Raw genomic sequence first — 22,001 nt, 5'->3', positions numbered from 1 at the left:
CCGCTACCCCTGGCATTTTGGTGAAATGACGTCTCTGATTAAATGGGGAGCAAAATAGAGGGGGGTGGCCTAAATGATGGGTGTGGCCTGAAGTGTGCTGTGCATATCAGTGCAACTAACACAATAGCATGGGCCGGTGGGCTTTATGTGTCAAGCAGTCTATTGAATGAAACAAAAGAAATCCAGCACCTACAGAACATCACTCACAGTGAAAGGCCTTGCTACCTGTAGCACATTACAGATCTCAATATAGAAATGAGTAAGGGCCACCAGGGCCATGTCTATTGTGCAGCGATTATGATTTGCATTTGTGTTTTGGCAGCCGTCCTGTGGGCATGGATATGTAGAACAGCATTTCTAACTCTGTCTATTGCATTAGCAGCAAACAAACATTATAGTGAGTATTGCAGTGCAGCGTGACATCTGAAATTAGGGATATGTGTTATTGGTCCTATATCCCCATCTGGAACCCACACAGCTAGTTCCTGCACGTTGATGCACAATACGTGTCCACCTTGCCCCTTTGATCTGAATACTAAGATGGCTACTGGGACCTCAGATCAGTGATCGAAGTGAGCGGGAACGGTCGGGAGTAGTGTTCCACTACTTTTATATTTTTCTGTTTACCATTCCTCTACATTTTAGGACCATATTCAGCATTCTATGCAGAGGATGTGTCCATCCATGTCCCTGTGCAAGTGTAAAGTACTTTGTTACTAGTCACTTAGACTATTGCAATGCCCCGGCCGCACCACCTGGTCACATGTTGCACTATGCTTCCACCTACCCTCTCCCCTTCCCTACTTATTTCAGTGCACTTCTACCACTGCCTCAGATGTGAGGTTTTGAGGGTTGGAGTGCCTATGTGCCTCTTCCTGGGCTCATTGTTGGTCAGACGCCTATCTCTGGGAGCTGAGGATTCTCTTTGGGTTCTTTGCCTGCTGTTCGATCTGGGAGTTGTTACTCTTCATGTGCAAATGATCCGACTCCTTCACAAATCCTGTTATTCAGCATAGCTATGGACAGGAAAGTGAGTCAGGCCCTTGCCCCCACCATGATGTCTTTCCAGCAAACTTGCTCCCATTTCAGGGGATTTTTTTGACCCCTTCACCTGCAGGTTGCAGAGTGTTGGGTATCATGTTTTCAGATAATGTCTCAAAATGCATACTGGAGTCAAGTGGGAGAACCACAGGAAAAGAAAAAAAAAAGATTCAGTAGACTGCCTGACACATAATGCCCATAATGGGCTTTATGTGTCAAGCAGACTATTGAATGACACACAATAAATCCAGCACCTACGAAGCAGCACACACTGTGCTATTTCGTAGGGCTGGATTTCTTTGGATCAGTTAAATAGACTGCTTGACACATAAAGCCCCTAGCGGGCATTATGTGTCAAGCAGTCTATTGAAACAAAAGAAATCCAGCACCAACGAAACAGCACACACTGTGCTATTTTTCAGATACTGGATTTCCTTTGTTTCCTTCAATAGACTGCTTGAAACATAAGGCTAGTTGTGGGCAGTGTCAAGCAGCCTATTGAACCTTTTTTTAAGTTTCCCATGCTGGGGGTTCAAATCAGAGCCCTGCCAGTGACAAGCCAGTCTCACATCACACTGCTATTTCCTAGGTGCTGGATTTCCTTTGTTTCATTCAATAGACTGCTTGACACGCAGTCTATTGAATGAAACAAAGAAAATCCAGCACCGACAAAATAACACAGTGCAATGCTTATCACCAGCACAGCTTCAGCTCGAATCCCCAGCATGGGAAATACATTTTTAACAAAGCTGATTTTGTTGCGGTTGGGGTGGCAGGAACCGCGGCAGTGCACTCGCTCGATTGAAGCTTTAGGAGCTTAAAGCCATGACCAAGGCACATGGAAGTTAAAGTGAGTTGCCCGGATCACAGAACGCTGTGGTCAGATAATATTAGTATTTGTTATTTACAGTGCTTGAATGCTGTAGCCGGTGGCCTAAAGCACTATAGTAAACCATGTTGTGATGAAGCCTGAATGTTTGAAAATTTGGCTTTGTTTAAGAGAATGCAGTCTGGTTGAGAATCGTGTTTATGTTCATGTTCTTCTAGAGACAATTGTTGAAACACATCCCTAGACCAATGGTTTGCAAAATTAGATCTCATCTGAAGGATACCACGGCAGTACTCAATCTCCTGAAAGAACGCCCATTTGACTCACGACAACATATACTAGTGACATTGGACATCGAAGCACTCTACACTACAATTCCACATATGGCAACTCTTCAGGCTGTCAAAAAGGTAATACGAACAGCACAACCTCCTGTAAGAACTCCAATAAATTTCATAATGCAACTTGCAGAGATTGCCCTTACCAAAAACTAATTTTTGTATGAAGAAACCTTCTATGAACAGATTTCAGGTACCGCGATGGGTGCAATCTTCGCACTAAGTTTAGCTAACCTGCACGTATCAGAATTTGAAGAACAATCCATCTACCCTGACTCAAATCCATGGAATGGTCACATTGACCTCTGGGCTAGATACATTGATGATATATTGATGATATTTAAGGGGATGGAACAAGACCTACTGGCCTTCTTCTCTTGACTGAATTAACAGAACCCATATTTGACATTCACAGAAACACATAGCCAGACCGTGGTTCATTTCTTAGATTTACGATTAGAAATAAAGAATGACATGATTACAACCAGTCTGCTCAATAAACCTACGGACAGGAATTCTTTATTGAGCTTTTCAAGTTTCCATCCAGCCAGCTTAAAATAAAACCTGCCTTTTGGTCAATTGTTAAGATACCACAGGAACTGTACTAGCACTGCAGATTTTGATCAACAATCAGACCTACTGACCAAAAAACTCCAGTATCCAGGATACCCAAGATGAGCTATCAAATGGGCGAGAAAAAGAGCCAGAAATATCCCGAGGGACTCTACGCTGGAACAACATGAGAAAATTGACTCAGAAGATAAAATCACAGCTGTCTTTACCTACTAGCCAATGTTCAATAAAATAAAGAAAGAGGTACTAAAACTGTGGCCTATTCTGAATGTAGGCGAAACTACCTTAACAACACCACGCTTTGCGATGAAAAGAGGAAGGAACCTCAAAGATGCCTTGATCCACACCTACAGAGAACCAATCAGTCCAATACGAGAGACTATCTGGAACCAACGTAAACCACCAGGACATACCGCTTGTGGTTCCTGTAGTACATGCGCCAGCACCACAAGGTCAAAAACCATAGATATGAAGGGTGGAAATACCCTTGGATCCAGCGAGATTTAACAAACTGCAACATAAAGAATGTGATCTATCTCATTACCTTCCTGTGTGCTCAGCGATATGTAGGGATGACCACCCGCCCATTTCGAACTAGGGTGGCAGAACATCGCTCTTGCATTAGGACTAAGAGAATATCCACTCCAATGGTAGAACATTTTGTAAAGGAGCAACATGGTCCAAATGATTTCAAGTGAACAATTATAGAGAAGGTCATAATTTCAACAAGAGGTGGTAACCTACATAACAACCTGTTCAGAAGAGACAACAATGGATATTTAGACTGAAAACTGATATCGTAGGCCTGAATGAACCTACATCTTGGCAGACGCTGGCTACCCTGTGAAAATGCTATCTGAAGCAGACACACATGTATTCCATGTGATAACCACTTCTATTCACAGGATGTGTAGAGATACCTATGTACATGTACACGTATTTCATGATGTGGTTAATGTGTTTAAATATTTGTCATGTGATTCGCCTGATAACACTATGCACGGTCATCCAAGTGTACTCTACATACTGCCTCAACCTGAGAACTAGGGTCTTTTCTTACGTACCTGTTTCCATCTCTGGTCCTATAAGACACCACAGGAGCGATTCATTGGGAATTTAATGCATCGTTATTGCATCAATGTGTTTTTTATGGGCTTACTTATGCTCAACAGATTCAAAGTCCCATGGCGGCATGGAGCATTTTGGTCTAAATGTAAATGTATAGTCCATGGTACAAAATGATGACACATTAATGCATAGATGCAAGTGTCGTTGGCGGTTTATACACATAATTTCGAAATCAAAAATTTCGAAAGTCAAAAAGTCGAAATAAAAATGTCGAAAAAAATAATGTCGAATTGCTTTTTTATGACTTTTTTTCCGATTGTTTTTACCTATTTTTTTAATATAAACTAGAGCCAAAAAAAAAAGATCAAAAAAAAAAATTATTCGACATTTTTATTTTCGACATTTTTGATTCGACTTTTTTGACATTCGACATTTTTGATTCGATTGGCCATAGTGGCACAATATGGCTAGGTATATTCTCTACCACGATGTGACTTCTATCTGTACATCACAAACAAAGATGAGGTGATCTAGGCAATTGTTGCACATGTTGAAACCAGCGTGCCTGTAGAGGCATACCTTAATTCATCCTCTAAGTATTCGTGAACACGCTTAACCAATAATATGTATGGATCACCCTGCACTAACTTGCGGCATTCTCTCACTCCAAGTACCATCATTCTTCGAGATGAGACGTACGTACACGTGACTTGCGAGTCACGGCACATAACGTATGTTTACCTAGTGCAGGGGACGGCATCTTTTCCAGTCAGGGGAAGATGCCGTTCTCGAGCACTCCAGCTAATGGTTTACTATCAGTGGAATGTCCCGTGCAAACTTTCCTTACTGCGCAAGTTCTGAAGCGAAACCTCCCCAACAATAAGAACATGAAGTACGAATTTCCATGAAATAATTGATCACAAACAAGTTTTTGCATCACAATGTCTCCAGTGAATGCACTGTCGGCACGGAGCGCCCACCTCCCCTCGCTGCCAGCTAATGAGAGGATGGTGGGCAGGAAGGTGATTAGTGTGGTGTTTCCCTTTGAAGAACATGTATTGCCCCTTTAAGGATGTGTCATGGCAACGTCATGACCGGTTGGAAATAAAAGGAGCTTCCGCACGCACGTGCCTCAGAACGGCGGCAGACTCCACGTAATGACACTTTGACTATGTGTCTCATTTCATAGGGCCTGCAGGTAGGGTCATTTTATAAACTCCGCCCCTGGATTGGAAGGGTGAGTGGCTACTGTCCTGGGTTTTGCTGTGACCCGATTTTGAAATCCCGAAATCTGGCCCAGCGCGACTCTTCCTGTGTGTGAATGAGGGCGTGATGCTTTTCACGCCCCCTTTTTCTCCCCCTTTCCCTCCCCAGCCGCTCTCCTCCAATGAGAGGAGTGTGCCTGTGAGCACACCCCGCACCACGCAACAGGCCAGCGACATAGAAGTAGGACTACCGTTTTATTTGTGTGTACATTAGTCCTACTTCTATATCTATGGCCTGTCCCGGTTTTTTAAAAAAATGTGGTCACCCTACCTGCAGGCCCACACCGTGTGATCACAGTCCTGCTGCCCATGTAACCTGGGTGCTCTCAGGCCACCGTTCCTCTGGGTGATCCCAGACAAGCTGTTTGTCCGGGAGCTCCCGGCAGCTGAGGTCTGGCCGTGTGACCACAGCTCACAGGATGATCCCTGCAATGATTAGAGTGTGTTGGGTGCCTCCAGCACCCCCCTGGGCTGTACCATGTGCCTGTGAGCCAGCCCACAAAGGTAACTGCTAAGCGTATGCTGGGTGCTTCCTGCACTGGTCTGTCTGGCCTGTTTGATCACAGGTCCAGACGCAACAATTAGGCAGTTCTGCCAAGTAGAGTGTGGCTATGGTCCAGTTGGTGGTAGAGTCAGTACGGAGGACGACTACAGCTGTGTGCTCATGGGATCGTTACGTCAGAACTGGCTGTAATAGGTTATTACAGGTCAGCGCTGACTGGATTTTTGAATTTTAACCATTACATCCTAGACTGCGCACAGAGGCGATAAGGGTTTGTGACACTAGGAATTTGGGGTTGGCGGCAGAGACTACCACCAGAGAATTGGAGGAGGAGAGCATGTCAGCCTCAATATGGGTGGGGGAACAGAGTATCTGGCTGACCTCTCTTGGTCCTCTTCCTGCTCCCACCTGTGAGGCTAAAAACCTTGGGGTCATCTTCCACTCCACACTCTCCTTCTCTCCTCACATCTATGACGTCTCTAAGAAGTCACACTATCAGCTGCACCTCCTCAGAGGTATTCTTCCTTTCCTCTCCTTCCCCCAGAAGCTCACCGTCTCCAGAGCCCTGGTTCTCTCTAGGCTGGACTATTGCAACAGCCTCTATCTAAACCTGCCTGCCTTTACTCTCTGCCCTCTGCAACTTATCCAAAACAGGACTGCGAGACTTGTCCTTGGCCTCAAGCCCAGTGATCGTTTCTCTCCAGGATTGAAATCTCTGCACTGGCTCCCAGTGGCTGCAAGAATTAAGTTAAAAACCCTCTGCATTGTCCACAAGGCCTTCTGGGGCATGGGGCCGCAATACCTTCAACTCTCTCTTCCCAAATACCTTCCTTCTCGGGCTCTTCGCTCATCTGCCTCCAACTCCCTCAGGGTCAGTCGCTTCTCCAAGCAACGAGATGGTGGCAGATCTCGCTCTTTGGCAGGGGCCTAACTCTGGAACAGCCTTCCTGCCACCATGAAACTCGAGGAGAACCATCTCCGGTTCCGGAAACACCTCAAAACCTTCCTCTTTGCTTCTGCGTTCGCTGCCTCTCTCCCCTGCTGAAATTCTGTCTGAAACTGCACTGGTTACCTGGCCACCCTTTCTGATCTTGGGGCCAGGCCCCGCCTTTTGCACACCTGCCCAGCCTCCCTGGCAACCCCCGCACCTAGGGACTGTTTTCTGTATCCCTACAGTCCCCCTACCAGCACTTATGTCTGCTCTCACCTTGCCACCATCTGGCCGCTTTTATTCATCTTATTTATTCTTATATCCCATGCACTGCACCTTCCTCTCCCCCCCCCCGCACTATTCTCTTTCCCCCTTCCCATGCACTTGGGCGACCTGAATGATACCTGGCCTAGTAGGATCGTTGTCTGTCTTCCCACTGTTTCCCCTCCCTTGCCTCGTTGCGCCTTAAAACACTTGTGTATAGGCTTGTTATAAATCCAAAAACAAAGGTGGGGACCCCTACATGGGCATCTGGGATGAGTTCCATATATACTAAACAGAGAGGTTGCCCTATGTGCTGAAAAATTCAATAAATGTGTTTCAGAAAGCGCATGCTGAGGACCAGAGAATGTGTTCTTATTAAAAATATATCATTTTATTCTGTTACAATTTCATAAAATACATCATTTTTGAACAATTATAAGACAACAATTAATTTCCAATCAACATATATTTTTGTGAACAAAAGTTTCTTTTGTGCAAATAGCACATTTTTGTGTAAACATTTCTCCTATGTGTATATCACTAACACACCATTCTACCATTCATCTTCACAATCAAATCTAATTTGTATAGAGACATTCTAAATAACCTTTACAGTAGTAATCTTACTACTTTGACAGTCCACCATTATGTATCTGCGCGCTATAAATGCCATATCATATCATATCATATTATATCCATCAATGTTAAAATGGAGGCTTGATTCCAGTGATTTTATACTGGGCTTTAACGGACAATAGATGGGGGTATGAGGACCAAAATGCAACACAATTGAAAACAGAAACCCCAATTTAACATATCATAGGTGGAATTATTGAAGAATCAAAGTTCATTCCTTACTGCACGTGACTCCAGGTGTTTTTCGTTGGACATTCAATGATTGCCTCAATCGCCTCATCTTCCATTGGGCCATTATATTTCATTAGCAGTCTGGGAGGTGCCCGTAGCCAATGAAAATGATCGGCATGCGGGCTTTATTCACAATGGACAGCCCGCATTCTGAGAAATGTCATTAGCGTCGGGGCGCTTCCCTTCCCGGACCCCTTCTTCCCCATCCCATTTGCACCCATGTAGATCACTACACGGGTGCTAATGGTGTGATGTTTTTATTTTGTTAAAAAAAAGAAAAACCTACCTTTATCTCGCAGCACGGCGTCGCACAGTGCCTTCAACCAGGCAGTCCTCTCTTCAATGTTGATGACATAAGTCATCAACATTGAAGATGGGCTTCCTGGATGAAGGCACTCTGCTGCATCGGACGGGAGATAGAGGTAAGGTTTTCTTTCATTTTTACAAAATAAAAACATTAGTACCTGTGTAGTGATCTCCATGGGTGCTAGTGGCGATATGCCTCTCGATGGCTGGGCCCATCCTGTAGGTAACGGCCCGCCACCCTCGTTAAGGGACCCTCGCTGCACTCAGGCTCTTCACTTGGGCGGCAGGAAGTTACCTATAGGGTGGGCCTGCCACCTCGGGGCATATCGCCTCGATAGGTCCCCACCTCGGCCCTCATTACAGTTTTGCTAGTATGCCGCCGGAATTACAGGCGGGACACCGGCAAAAATGCCTAAACGTTTCCGCCGCATGCTATCCCGGTATGACCAGGATATTACGGGCGGCAGAGACGGCGGAAAGTTCCTATTCCATGAAATCCTATAGGACTACATGCAATGGGATTGCCGTAATGACCGGCACTGGTGGTTCTGATATTTCTTTGCCGGTAGGGGCCTGATCTACCAGCAGGTCAGCCCTGCCAGTGGATCAGAGTTCCCGCCAGCAAACTCGGGTTTCCAAGGTCCGGTAAAAATGCTGATGCCGGTATTACCAGCAATTTTTCCAGCAATTTCACCAGCCCGGGGACTTCCTAATGAGGCCCAAGTCGTTTTCCTAAAGTGGTTGCCACTCTATAAAGAGCTACACTTCCCTTCCTTTCTTCCACAGTTGTCGACACTTGGGTTCTTTTAGTTTGCGTGTGCCACTGCTTTCTTATACTGGGTTTCAAGCATCTATTTCATTTCAGAGTCTTCCCTTTGCTTTCAAGCCACCTCAGGCTCCCATAGTTCCCAACACTACAGCTTTGTTCCACCATTTACTTTGATTTAGAATTTCAAATGTGGCCTTATTTCAGAGTGTTCTACTTGTGTACACACAAGGGCTGGACGCCACAACTCCTAACACCAGCGTTTTAATGTCTGCCCTCCCTCCCATTCATTCAATTCCCCCCTTTTCTGTTTTTAGTTTAATTCAAGATTTCTAGGACAATGTTATGTGCTTGACACCTCACCGCTACTATGGTTTCAAAGGCTCTTCTCTAATACCTTTCCCTTTATCAAGGTTTCTTTCTGAATGCCTTACAGCGTAACATAGGAAAATGCTAGTTTAAGGCTCCGCGCTTCAAGGATACTGCTCGTCAGCGTGCTGTCACGTGCTTTGTTAAAGTTCTCCTGGCCTGTATATGAAAATGCGAGACACCAGTGACTTGCAATATCCTGATTATGTACTGTTGGGGTCCTTTATCCCATTTATCATTCAAATTAGGAGCACCTTATCAAATACACCGTTTGATATGCATTTCCGAGGAACACTTTACTTAAGCAAGATTTCTCATTTGCAATCTATCAGAGAGTTTTCTAAAGAGTTCTAGCCTGTGTTTATATATTAGCACCTGGGGCAGGGACGCCAACCAATCAGGTTTCTTGGATCGCAGATTGAATACCACGACCTAAGCCCACGTTCCAAGCAGCCTGATGGCTACTTCCCCCACCCTGACATCTTCCCACAGTCCCCTGAATTCCCCTCTGTTTTCTTTAGAGCTCTTCCCACCCTTTACCCCACTTACCTGATTCCTTCGGTGGCGGCGCCCAGCCGCCGCTCTGTGTCTTCCCCGGCCTCAATGGAAATGGAAAAGGGGCTCCGTATGGAGTCCTGTCTTCGAGATGCACGGCGGCCATCTTGGTTAAGTGTTTTGTTTGAATGGCTACCCGTTCATTCACACAAAATACATTGCTATTAGCAACCCAGGTTTCGTCATTGGAAATCCGTGGTGCTAATAGCAATAAGTACCACTTCTGGAGGCTTCACCGGCTGGTAACAGCACCAGGGCCCAGCCTCGGGCTATAACTTGGGACCCCAGGGCCAGAACGGGTACTTAGGTAGATGTCTTGGCTGACAATTTCAGTTTGAAATGTGAGCAAAAACCATTTTTTATTAAGGGGAGAACTATTCATTTCTAGATAACATCCACTTTATGGTATGCTATGTTGCCTCTGTCAGCATCACTTGCTCTTCACTGCACAAACAGCTGATAGCTAGGACTAGACAAGATGGCCGCCCATGGGAGCAGATAGAGAAATAAAGACGTAACTCGCCTCTCTTCGGGAGGGGCTGGGGTTTGTACATTGAACTCTCAAGAGAGCATTCAATATGGCTGCTATACCTTTTCCTATAAGTTTATAAGTTGTAGAGACTTTGATAAATTGCAGAGACACCTTTATGATTTAGGGCACGAAAAAAGCCTCACGTGATCTGTGATGTTGTATGAATGACCTTTGATCTGAGGTCACTGAAAAATCATTCATAAATGCCATGTCCAGATGTTACACATGCAGTCCAGAGAACGGTTTAAGTACAGGGGTTTGGGCACAGTTAGCAATAGTAAGGATAAAAATATAGAATTTTAAGCATTGGCTATTGCTCAAGAAGTTGCCCGGATATTGTCCACCGAGGACCTGGATGCAGAAGGATTGGCCAAGCCTCCTGGAATGCAGGTTCCTTTGCAGATCCCCTGATTCATAACAATCCCATTGACATTTCTTGAATTCATATAAGTAATCAAAGGCCATACTTTGAGTGTGAAACTAGTGTAGAAATTGCCGACAGACTCCAGCCAGGATGACACGCCAAAGTAGGAAGATGGCAGGGATTTTGTGGATTGAGGTCAGACCGGGAGATTCAGTGAGTGATGAACATCATAGCAGAGCCCAGAGGATAGCGTGGGATCTTGCCAGGAAAGAGGACGACAGGAAGAAGGATCTAGATTCACACTGATTCCAGAAAACTTAGACAGTCAGGGCTGAACCCGTCTAGAGGAAATCATGAGAGCAGCGGTCAAACCTTGAGAGTTTTCATGTTACCAGAAAATTTGGTAATGGCTCAAAATGTCACCCCCTCATAACTCCGATGGGCGAAATTCCGACTTTATTTTTTTTTAGACCCCCCCCCCTTACACCACATATATAGGTGGGTATTAACATGATATCATAGTGATATGGGGGCCTGCAGGGGGTCGCCCGCTGCATATGTATGTGGTGTAAAGGGGTTTAAAAAAAAGAAATTGATTTTGGTATTTTCAGCCGTCACAATTATGGGGGTCGCAGTCAGCACATAGATCCGAAAATGTGTATTCTTCATGTTAGACTGCAGGTACGGAGATAGCACCGCCCATACTGGGACAACTGGCGGATGCTGAAAGTTCATGGGCACAGAGAAAGCACCTGGGCTTATAGTTTATAGAGGAAGTTTATAAGATCTTACTTCAGAGACAGGGCTGCAAAATTCTGTTCCTGCCGATCGACTCTGGCAGTAAAAAGCCATGGAACTGTGAGGCACAAACTGTCATGTTTGGACACCGGGGCTAAACAGAGAGTGCTCTGTTATGGAGATAGTAGGCCAACTCCTGAGACTCACCACTCTGTGAGAATTCACAGGCTGGAAATAGCACACAGAATTCTAGATCTGTGGGCCGCATCCTGGAAGTTCACGGCTATGGAGACAGCACACCAGATGTTGCAACTCAGGCTAGATCATAACAGTTCACAGGTATGAGGACAGCGCAGCAAAACCTGCAACCGGGGCCAGAACCTCAGCACTCCCCGGTAAGTAGCTGTGGAAAGTTACATGGGAACTCCCGGGGTATGGGGCGAGCACAGCAGATTTTGTGACGCGATGTCCGGACACGCGCGCTCTTCATACATAGACAACCTGGCGCTCCAGTTTCAAGGCTCTCACCCATGAATCTTTCACTGTGAGCCCATGCCACTCGCTTCCCAACCCCTACGAATAATGTGATTACCATATTGACTCCTTACCTTAACGAGCGAGGAATGGAGGTAGATGTTGTGTGGCATGATGATTGCTCCAATGATGCCAACAGCCTGTAGAAGCTCTGCCGATCCACAGCCAGGGCAGTATGGGATGAACATACCCTTCATAACCTCTGCCTGGTCCGGCTTCACCACCACATACTGGGGAGAGAAGACATGGAAGTTTAGACCCTGGGGCATACTACCTTGTATCACCTCCACCTGGATGGACAAGGAGAATCGTATTAGAAGACCACGCATCCGAGGCTTTCCTGCAGCATAAACACCATGTCCACATTCCAGTGGAGAGGAAGGCTCCTTCCATTGCCCACCTCCAGGAAAACCATGTTCTCCTTCTCCCCTCATGGGAAGGCCTACTTCCTGGCATGCTCTAGTAACACTATTACCAATGAATACATTCTGCAGGTCACTTTTGATGGGGCGATTTTTGGCTTAAAATTGGAGTGTTCACCTCCAGCACCTGGGGATAAATCCACCACTTCAAGGCCAAACATATCACATATAATTCAGTGATCTGGTAAAAGTGGAGGTCACCAGAAAATGTGTCCCTACGTCAATTCACGTGTGATGTTTCTTATTTCCTTCCTTTGGTGGTGGGTTCCTGCATCCATCCCTTTGGAAATGTGCCCCCATTTAGCCGGTGTGAGTTATTGCCGTCTTTACCTCGTAGCCAAATGTCAGAGCCATGATGGTGATCAGCAACGCAAAGAAGGCTTCCAGCTTCCTGAGACCTAGAAGGAAGTAGACATGGACGACAAAACACGATCAGTAAAATGGAATGCGGAAAATCCTTCTCCGCGATACGTAGTGGGGGCAAACCCTAATCAATGAGAACCACCCTTACTTACTGCGCCCGGTTACTTACGGGTCTGGTGCGCAATAAAAGTGAACAAACAAACAAACAAACAAACAAACCCAGAAACGCCCACTGCTGCCCCAAATTCTAGGGAGGAAATCCTTGCCACACTGTAGGGTACAGTGCATGCCGTGAACAACTTTCCAGGGGCAAGAGTGACCATAGTTCTCATGAGGATTGAGGTCAGGTCTTCAAGGAGGGCCTTGGACTCATGGTCCATGTTGGTAATCCAGAAGGTTGTCTTCTAGGATTTTGGCAGACCCAGTTGGGTAGAAGAGTCTTCTTGACTTGAAGGTACCCTCTGAAGCAAGTTTCTTGCTGGAAGGTAGATTGATGGAAATCAAGAAGTCACACAGTGTTAAAAACCAGGTAATCGAGTTTAGGAAGTCTTTGATCCTGGTGGTTCTACTCTGTTCTGCGATGTGGGAATCGGTCGGCGTAGCCTGGCTGTTCACATGGCTTTGTGGTGCCAACACAACTTCTACAGGGGAGGATTTAAGCGAGTCCTTCAGCCGTTAACAACCAGGATGATCTAAATAAATAGTAGAGAGTAGGACCCAAGTTAGGGCAATTTGCTGCACTTATCTAGGGTAGGGGGAAATGGTTTGTAGGTCCATTGGATCCAATATCCGGATCAAAGATAATCGTAAAAATAACATCCATGAGATAAGGTTGAGCTAAAGTGGCCGGGATAATCTGTAATAGGCACACTACTCCAATACCCATTACTGCAAGGATCGGGGGAGAGGTGGAAGACCCCATTGATGTGAAAGGAGCGAGCCGTGTTCGAATGAGTGCGGCTCCTCTGAAATGCATACGGCCAGTGATAAGCAAGTGAGTGAGACTCCATTAAAGTGATGAGCCTGATTACGTGGGCATGAGTGAGACCCTACTCCGGTGTATGAGGGAGTGATGGGAGGAGTGTGATGCATTTAATGTGTAAAGGGCCATTGGTGCGTAGACTGAGTGTGATGCCAATAAGCTGTCTGTTATTACTGATGTCATACATTTCTAAATGAAGCTAAACAATATTTCAAGCAAAATCAATCACACATCAAGGCATTGCAGGTTGACTCAAAGTCATTGCACTGCTGTCATAGCGCTAAATGTAGGCCATGACGCTGTGCCAACTCGTAATATGTTGTGTGTGTGTGTTCATCTGTGTGTCCAGTACGGCCCCATTTTCTTATGTGTGTGTAAGGAGTGAGACTCCATTGAAGTGTACGAGACACCGTATGCATAAATGAGACGCCACTGAAGAACAGTGGGCCAGTGAAGTGGCAAGTAGTGAAACGCCACTGAAGTATATATTGAGAAACAATGACCCCACTGCACATGGGTGAGTGCCTGAGGCCCACAAGTCAGAGTTACATCACCATGAGATCATTATCCCTTCAAACGTCCCCTAAACTCAACCCTCATGCACGCATGTCCCTTCTGTGTTCTTAGTTTGTCAGGTTTATTTTCAGCTGAAAAAACTCTTAAAATGTTTGTATTTTTTTATTTTTGTTTTCCCGCCCACAAGTACCCCTTCCCTATTATCTAGTCCCTATTTCCCACACCCCCTATGCCTTATTTACCCTTACCCACCGCCCCATATTTTTTATTCGTTTTTTTAGCCAACATGTTCATCGGGGGAGCGATATGATATGATAGGTTATTTATAACACACTTAATACCCAGAGGTTTCTAAGCGCGGATCGGGGAATCAAACCAGTCTTGCTCCGTGACAGCTTGCTTCCAAGGCGAGCATGTTGCCGCTGAGCTATCCTCCCATGACCAGGTAAAATGGCATAACTGCTTACCCGGCCATCATCACCAGGGGAACATCTGAGAGTCACCCACAAGGACCATCACAACCCCTTCTACTTAGGGAAGAGTCACCACTCACGCAATGCAGCAACACTGTGTGCAAGCATGCACGATTAACCTCCAGACACCTCGTATCAGCAAACCTTGCACTCATCACTCTCTCCAGATCACACAGACAGGATAACAGCACCCACACAACTCACAAAGCCACCAGAGCCCTCCACACGTTGTGAAACGTCATGCGCTACCTAGATACCCTTCCTCAACAACCCACCATATCCATTCAAGCTCTCTTACCACAGTTCACCACTGGCAACCAATTCCTGTACAACTGACAACCCGGAGGACCGAGCAGAGGACACAAGACACTGGTTTTGAAGAAAGCAACTCTCTCTCTCTCTCTCTCTCTTTCTCTCTCTCTCTCTCTCTCTCTCACACACACACACACCCTCCTTCCCCCCTAACAAACAAGAGATCTGTCAGAGCCAATGGTCTACTTAAAACACTGCACTTTATAAATGTCCTATTGCCTGGTTTAAAGTAGCCTGTACCCCTAAGACATTATTGGAATGACAGGATGGTAAAACACACTGGTCCAGGTAGGAAACCCCCAGGGACGTAAGTCAACGCTACGACACACTTACCCCAGACCTGAACCAACCAACATATGATATGACCCAACCTCAAGCTCAATGCGCACAACTAATGACAATCTGCACACGTTATATGATATGATATGGCATTTATAACGTGCCTATACACAAGTGTTTCAAGGCGCGACGAGGCAAGGGAGGGGGAACAGAGGGAAGACAGACAGCGATCCTACTAGGCCAGGTGTCATTCAGATTGCACAAGTGCATGGGAAGCGGAGGGAGTAGAAGTACAGGGGGCAAGGGGGAGAGGACAGTGCAGTACATGGGATAAGAAGAAAAACAAAATAAACAATAAGTATAAGTACGGCCAGCCGGTGGCAAGTGCAAGGATAAGTGCAGACATCAGGTGACAAGTGCTGGTAATGGGACTGTAGGGATACGGAAAACAGTCCCCATGTGCGGGGGTTGCCGGGAAGGCAGTGTAGGAGTGCGACTGGTGGGGGAGGGGACATGAGCCTGAGATCAGAGGGTGCAGGAACCAGTGCAGTTTCAATGTCAGCCAGGAAGTCTGCAAGGGAGAGGAGGAGAAAAAGCAGAAGCAAAGAGAAAGGTTGTGTGGTGCTTCCGGAACCGGTAATGATTCTCCTCAAGTTTCAGGGAGGCTGTTCCAGAGGGAGGCCCCAGCCGAAGAAAGAGATCTACCACCAACACGTTGCTTAGAGAAGTGACTGACCCTGAGGAAGTTTGAGGTAGATGAGCGAAGAGTTCGAGAAGGAAGGTATTTAGGGAGAGAGAGTTGAAGGTATTGAGGCCCCATGCCCCAGAAGGCCTTGTGGACGATGCAGAGAGTTACACACAACTTGCAAACAGGATTGCATCAAGGCAAGTTGTAGGTTCGGCAATTACTGTACATGCTCACAAGTGTAGGAGACACACAACCTAGCAACAGACAATACAACTTATCAAGAAAACGTTCCCCATCAGATGATCACACGTCAAATCTAGAAGTGCATGACACTCTCCTGATCAACACAACCTACTTGACACTCCACACACAGCACACACTCAATGCACCACATGCAACCATATGCCACTGGAAGAGTGCAAAAGAGCTAGGTAGGCAATCCATCACCATCCACATGTTACGGCCTACAGCTTCCATGAACCCCTGCCACTCACTATGCTAGCTGGGGCTGATGGGAGTTGTAGGCCAAAAGATTTGAAGGTGACTTGCCACCAAGAGGTACATTTAACACATCTCACAGAAGTAAAATCCACAGCATGAAACTTCGAAGCAAACACGTAATGGTCGGCTACACTTTTGGGTGGAAGGCGCACTACAATTTACAACACACTAAAGGGTTTCAATGTGACGTTATGTACCTGTTCCACGGGCCTTACCAGGGGGTAACAGCCCGGGGCACGAGTTAACAGCCCGAGGGAAGTGAGGGCAGTGAACGTGAGCCCTGGGCTGTTACCCCCAGTGATTGCCGTGCAACAGGTGCATAAGGCCCTTAGCAGCCGTCCGGGCTAATTTACAGTATTTTCGCTCCATGAATGGGGTGCCTCACGGTGTCCCTTTCGTGAAACGAAAAGATTGTTCCAAAATGGCCACCTTGTAAAGGGAAGTCTTCACTTTCCATAACGGCCATCAGGAGCAGAGCAGAAGGTGCAGTGGCAAGTGCCGCTGCAGCCGAAATAAGGTAAGTGGACGGGTGGTAATAAAAAATATATAATAATCAGGGGACGGAGGGTGGGGGAATATGGCAGCAGGGGGAGCTGGCCATCAAGCGGTATGGAACATGGGCTTTCACCACCGGTTCAAGCCCACGTTCCTAGCCACCTGATTGGCTGGCTCCCCCTACAAGGGTGCTAATGAAAGTTACAAGAGCAAACTACCCAGCCCCCACCCACTACAGAAAACCATCCCTCTATACTTTCAAAATCTTCACCATGCAAGCTCAGAAAAGAGCGGGAAAAATGTGGGAGGAGCTACTTAATGGTTTGGTGCCTTGAGGGCCTTTCAAGGGATAAAAAGGTGGGCACTTCTTCCACAGTGCCCATAGCAGGAACGGCCTCGGATGAGAACAGTGATGCAGGCCCACTGGCTGAACATTGCAGTTTTGAATTTCCCTGCCCCCCGTGAGTACCTGTGTGCCCCCCCTGCCCCCCGTGAGTATCTGTGTGCCCCCTGCCCCCTGTGACTATCTATGTGCCCCCCCTGGCCCCCGTGAGTATCTGTGTGCCCCCCTTGCCCCCCGTGAGTATCTGTGTGCCCCCCTGCCCCCGTGAGTTTCTATGTGCCCCCCCTGCCCCCTGTGAGTATCTGTCTGCCCCTGCCCCCCGTGAGTATCTGTTTACACCCCCCTGCCCCCCGTGAGTGTCTGTTTGCCCCCCCTGAGATTCTGTTTGCCCCCCCGTGAGTATCTGTGTGCCCTCACCCTGCTTGCCCCCCCTCTTGCTCTGCGCGCCACCCCCTCCTCATTTCCATCCTCTTCAACTTCCCTCCTACTCCCCCCTCCTTTTCTCCCCCCTCTTAGACTCCGCCTCCTAGCACTTACTCCTATCATCTGTCCCGTGACTCTTGATAGCAGCTTGTCTGTCCCCCCCCTGTTGATCTCCCCCTCCCCCCTCCCCTACTTTTCAATTTGTCACTGACTTTTTGCTCAGTAGCGTGTCTTGTTCTCCTTCCCCCCTCCTTCCACTTGCCCCCCCTCCGACCCCACCTCTTGTTACCACCTGCACTGCGTAAATTGTCGTCAGACTTAGTAATGTTACTGCTTGCTCTGTTTTCCTTCCTTTCCATTACCTCTTGCCTTATTCGTTCTATGCACTTGCACTATCAGAAATGTCGACAGGCCTATTATGATAGTTTTTTTCACATTCTGTATTGTTTCAAGGACTTTTGCTGAATGTAACTGTATTTTTCCTATGTCCCCTCCCTCCTTGAAGCGCTTTGAAACACATTGTGTATAGGCGCTATATAAATAAACTATCATATCATATCATATCATATCATGGGAATGTATCCATAGGGATAACAAATGCCGGCAGGTGTTAGTCTGCCATGAAGCTTGCATGTGTGCAAAGAGGATGAGAGGCAGATGGTATGCTATATCACAGGTCTTTAACCTGTGGCTCTGCAGACCTTCTGGACTACGAATTCCATGACCTCTCATTACTGACTATGATGACTAGGGTCTGTCGGAGTTGTAGTCCAAAACATCTGGAGAGCCAAAGATTGCATACCCCTTCCATGCGAATACCTTGTAACATAGGAGCTAGTGTCAGTGACTTGGAAATGGGTGAGACTATGTGTCTGTTGCCACTGATGGGGACATGAGTGAGACTCCATTGAAGCATGTGAGGGCCGGTATTTTACAGCAAGTGAGGCCCTGCGGGTGTGTATGAAAGGACAGCTTGTGAGTTCTGTGTTCTTGAGTTGCCGCTGGTTGCCACTTTTGCCAAATACTCACCATAGTTGTCCAGGAAGAGGAAGAAGACGGTGTCGATGATGGTTATCAGCACACCGCCCCACAAAGGAATCCTGCAAATAAGAGGGAGTCATGAGCACATGCGGGCCAGCTCTGCCCCTCCCCTGGCACAAAGTGCAACACTGCCCTGGCAATTTAGCCCAGTCCAGGGGTGACTTGAAACGACATTTGCACCGGCAACAATGGCAAAGAACTGTGCAACAATGGCAAAGAACTGTGCAACAATGGCAGTGAACGGTGCAACCACAGTGCAGACCCAGCATCGTGGGTGCCAGAACCACATTTTGCACTTTTTGGCCTGTTCAAATATTGGTGCTACTTTGCCCTCCATTCGCCCAGTTCATGTGACCTGGCACCTGCTGTTGGGTAACACCCGCCAGCTGACGGCGCATCAGCTGGCATTGCCTCGTGCACACTTGCAACATTCTGGGAAAACCATGTTTTCATTTTCGCTTGCTACTAATTCTGATTGCTCAACAGGGCCGGCTGCCACGCAGGGGGTGGCGGGGAGGGGCAGAGTTGCTTAGAATAACAGTCAAGATAATTCGGTTATTGTGTGCAAGAAGCAGTGTACTCTATGCGCAATCTGAATTAAGACACACAACACAGAACGCAGGGTGTCAAGTAGGGACTGAAGGCTCTCTTTCACCTGACAATCTCAGGAGCCTTCTCGCTTCATGCCTTGCACTTGTGTAGAGGAGGAGTGCGGCAATGTTTTCAGTGCACTCGGTGCAGGAAACGCACCACTCTGTCCCCACGGCCACAGGCTTGACTACAACACTCACAGGCGTGCTCTGACGCAGCGTTATCTCACAGACGTGAGACCCGCCATTCAACAGGCAGGATACTCTGGACCGCAGTCCGGCCCCAGAACAAGTTACGCCAATGATCACATACATGAGCAACCCTCCTTTCAACACACAGACACTTTGGCCCCGATTCATTGAATATTTGCCCGGTTCAAAGTGAATTTGTGCTGCTGGAAAGTGTCTTTGCACTGCCAACACAAACCCTGATTCATGGAACCGTGCATGGTGTACTTTTACAGTGCAAAGTCCGGGCAAAGCCAGCGTATAGTCATTTTTTGCAGAAGAAAATGAGTTTGCACAGGAAAAATACACTTGGTACTGTTCTATGAATCAGGGTTTGCGTCAACGAGCAAAAGTAGATTTGACACAGGAAACAGGATACAGAAACAGCCAAACCCACACATACTTGTGGTATATGCCCTGCGGTATACAGACATCTTTTTCTTAGGGTGAGTAGTGTGACCAATCGAAACTGCAGAGCCCAACTAACATTATTCACTCAAAAGTGTTTCTTGTTGAATCACTATAAGACGTGTCAAATTAAAAAGGGTGGCTCTTATTCCCACAATGCTCTTTGTTTTTATGCAAATCGCCCAGGTTTGGGTTCTATGAAGTGAACTATGATACTGTATTGCGTGACCTGGCCAAGGGCCAGGCCCCTCGCCCCCGCCCCCTCCTCTCCACAGCCCCGCCCCTCCAAGGATGAGAGTATTCTCCCGGCAAAAAAATTCAATTTCCAGCACTGAGTGCACTAGCGCCTAGAAGTAATGTGGAAGCTGCTTCTATGTGGCTGGCTGTAAGACATTAAAAAGAACAACGGGCGCCCGTTCTGCCATAGTGCAGGAGATGTTTCATAGCAACTACCCATGGGCTCTTGCACACGGCCCAACAGTCGATGCAACACATAGCCTGTTGACCATGTTGTTTTCAATGACTTCACATATCAGGCACCAGAACACCTTTGGAAAGTGTATCATATTTTGTTGCAAGTTGACACTTCTTTCACATTTCTCAAACAATTCCCCAAGGCTTGTTGTACAAAAATGCCATGTCTGTGATCCTGCGGCTTAGACCCCTGCCCAGTGTTCTGTGCCTGCCCTCTTGCTTGCATGGAATCTATGAACAATATGAGACACGTGGACTTGAAACAAGATATACGATACCGTCAACATGCAATATAGTGTCACGGTATGTGTACCGAGCCTTACCCGCAAGATATGCATTGCAGATTCATATTGGGAAGTGCACAAGGGTGCAGGGGATACGTGATAAGCCACGTCATGGCTTGTCCATAATACATGAGTGCAATCATATAGCAGATGCAGGTAGCAATCCTTTAAATGTAGGAGCCGGAGGGGCCGGGGTGGCTGACTTCGACTGACACAGTGGTGCATGGGGACAGAGTTGAAGGTGTTTCCTGCATAGCAGGGCCACCTCGTAGCTCCTCGAAGCCTGCATTTGGCATATGAGACACGGGTAATTATTGGAAAATGGAAGGGATTATCGCTCTTCTGGTCTGACCTGGCATGCACAGTGTACCACACGTATGTCTGGACTACGCTATACTCTCCTAATGAGCTCTAAGGGACACATGTCTCAAACGTGGATGTGACCCTGTTCCAGGCTGGCATGAATAGAAGTCTGCTCATTCCAAAGTGAGAACACTTTGCTTTGCATGGTAAATGCTGAAGGCCCTTTCCTGCTAAGCGTGAGTGTCATTGTCTGTTATTCACCGCCTACTTCATTTCCCAGAATGCACCGGGGAGGATGGAGCGGTGCTGGTACGATTAAAGAAATCCATTGGCTTGTCTGAAACCCTGTTATCTTTTAGCTAGACTCGCCCGCCCCTGAGCTATACGCCGGGCAGGCTGCTCACGGGGCCTGACCCCATACCCTCCCCAAACCTGTGCAATGGGGCTCTGTTCACCTTGAGACCTGTGCGTGTTTTTCTGCTAACACAACTCAGTGGGTTACAGCACCTGCTGCAGAAACCTGTGCATAACCTTTAGGACTTCATCACTATCATAGTTATTTGCTTTACGTCACGTTTACCAAAACTCCAACGAGTACAAAATAACTCAATCCAACAGCACCGACTATTCATGATTGAATAAACAAATACGTAAGTAATAAGACCCAAAAGACTTATACGCATAAACATGTCATTACGGTATGTAAGGGAAACTTTCAAAGAAATATACAACACGAAAAGGACGAACGAGAAATTAGTCGCATCTTAGTTATGCACGAGAAACCTCAGGGTAACACAGTGAGGGCATTTCTAGTACCTCATGACGGCCTAAGAACCTCAATGCGGAAGTCTCTGAAGCGGTATCTCGTGGGCTTTGATTGGACCTCTTCCAAGAGTCCCTTGCAAGGAACCTTGGGAGGGGTTCAGTTATTTAGTGTATTATGGTTGAATGGTAGTTTGCATCACCATTTTGTGCGAGTAATAATACATAGTTAACGTCATATTTATCTCAATAAAAATTCTTTAAAGCACACA

General features: G+C 46.8%; 1 protein-coding gene across 1 annotated transcript in view; it reads right to left on the bottom strand.

Moving 5' to 3' along the window:
• SLC11A1 (solute carrier family 11 member 1) overlaps nucleotides 1-22,001 on the bottom strand; it is a 209,686-nt gene that overhangs the window by 92,604 nt on the left and 95,081 nt on the right. The window contains exons 6-8 of the mRNA XM_069616837.1: nucleotides 18,669-18,739; nucleotides 12,595-12,662; nucleotides 11,917-12,072 (exon numbers count right to left, since the gene is read on the bottom strand). Of these exons, the coding sequence (XP_069472938.1) occupies nucleotides 11,917-12,072; nucleotides 12,595-12,662; nucleotides 18,669-18,739 (295 nt within the window). The remainder of the gene's footprint in view (nucleotides 1-11,916; nucleotides 12,073-12,594; nucleotides 12,663-18,668; nucleotides 18,740-22,001) is intronic.

The sequence above is a fragment of the Ambystoma mexicanum genome, chromosome 9 (genome assembly GCF_040938575.1).
Source record: "Ambystoma mexicanum isolate Mex_15411 chromosome 9, UKY_AmexF1_1, whole genome shotgun sequence".
Taxonomy (NCBI): domain Eukaryota; kingdom Metazoa; phylum Chordata; class Amphibia; order Caudata; family Ambystomatidae; genus Ambystoma; species Ambystoma mexicanum.
Note: the sequence above shows the minus strand (reverse complement) of the source record. Positions and strands in the feature narration are given on the sequence as shown.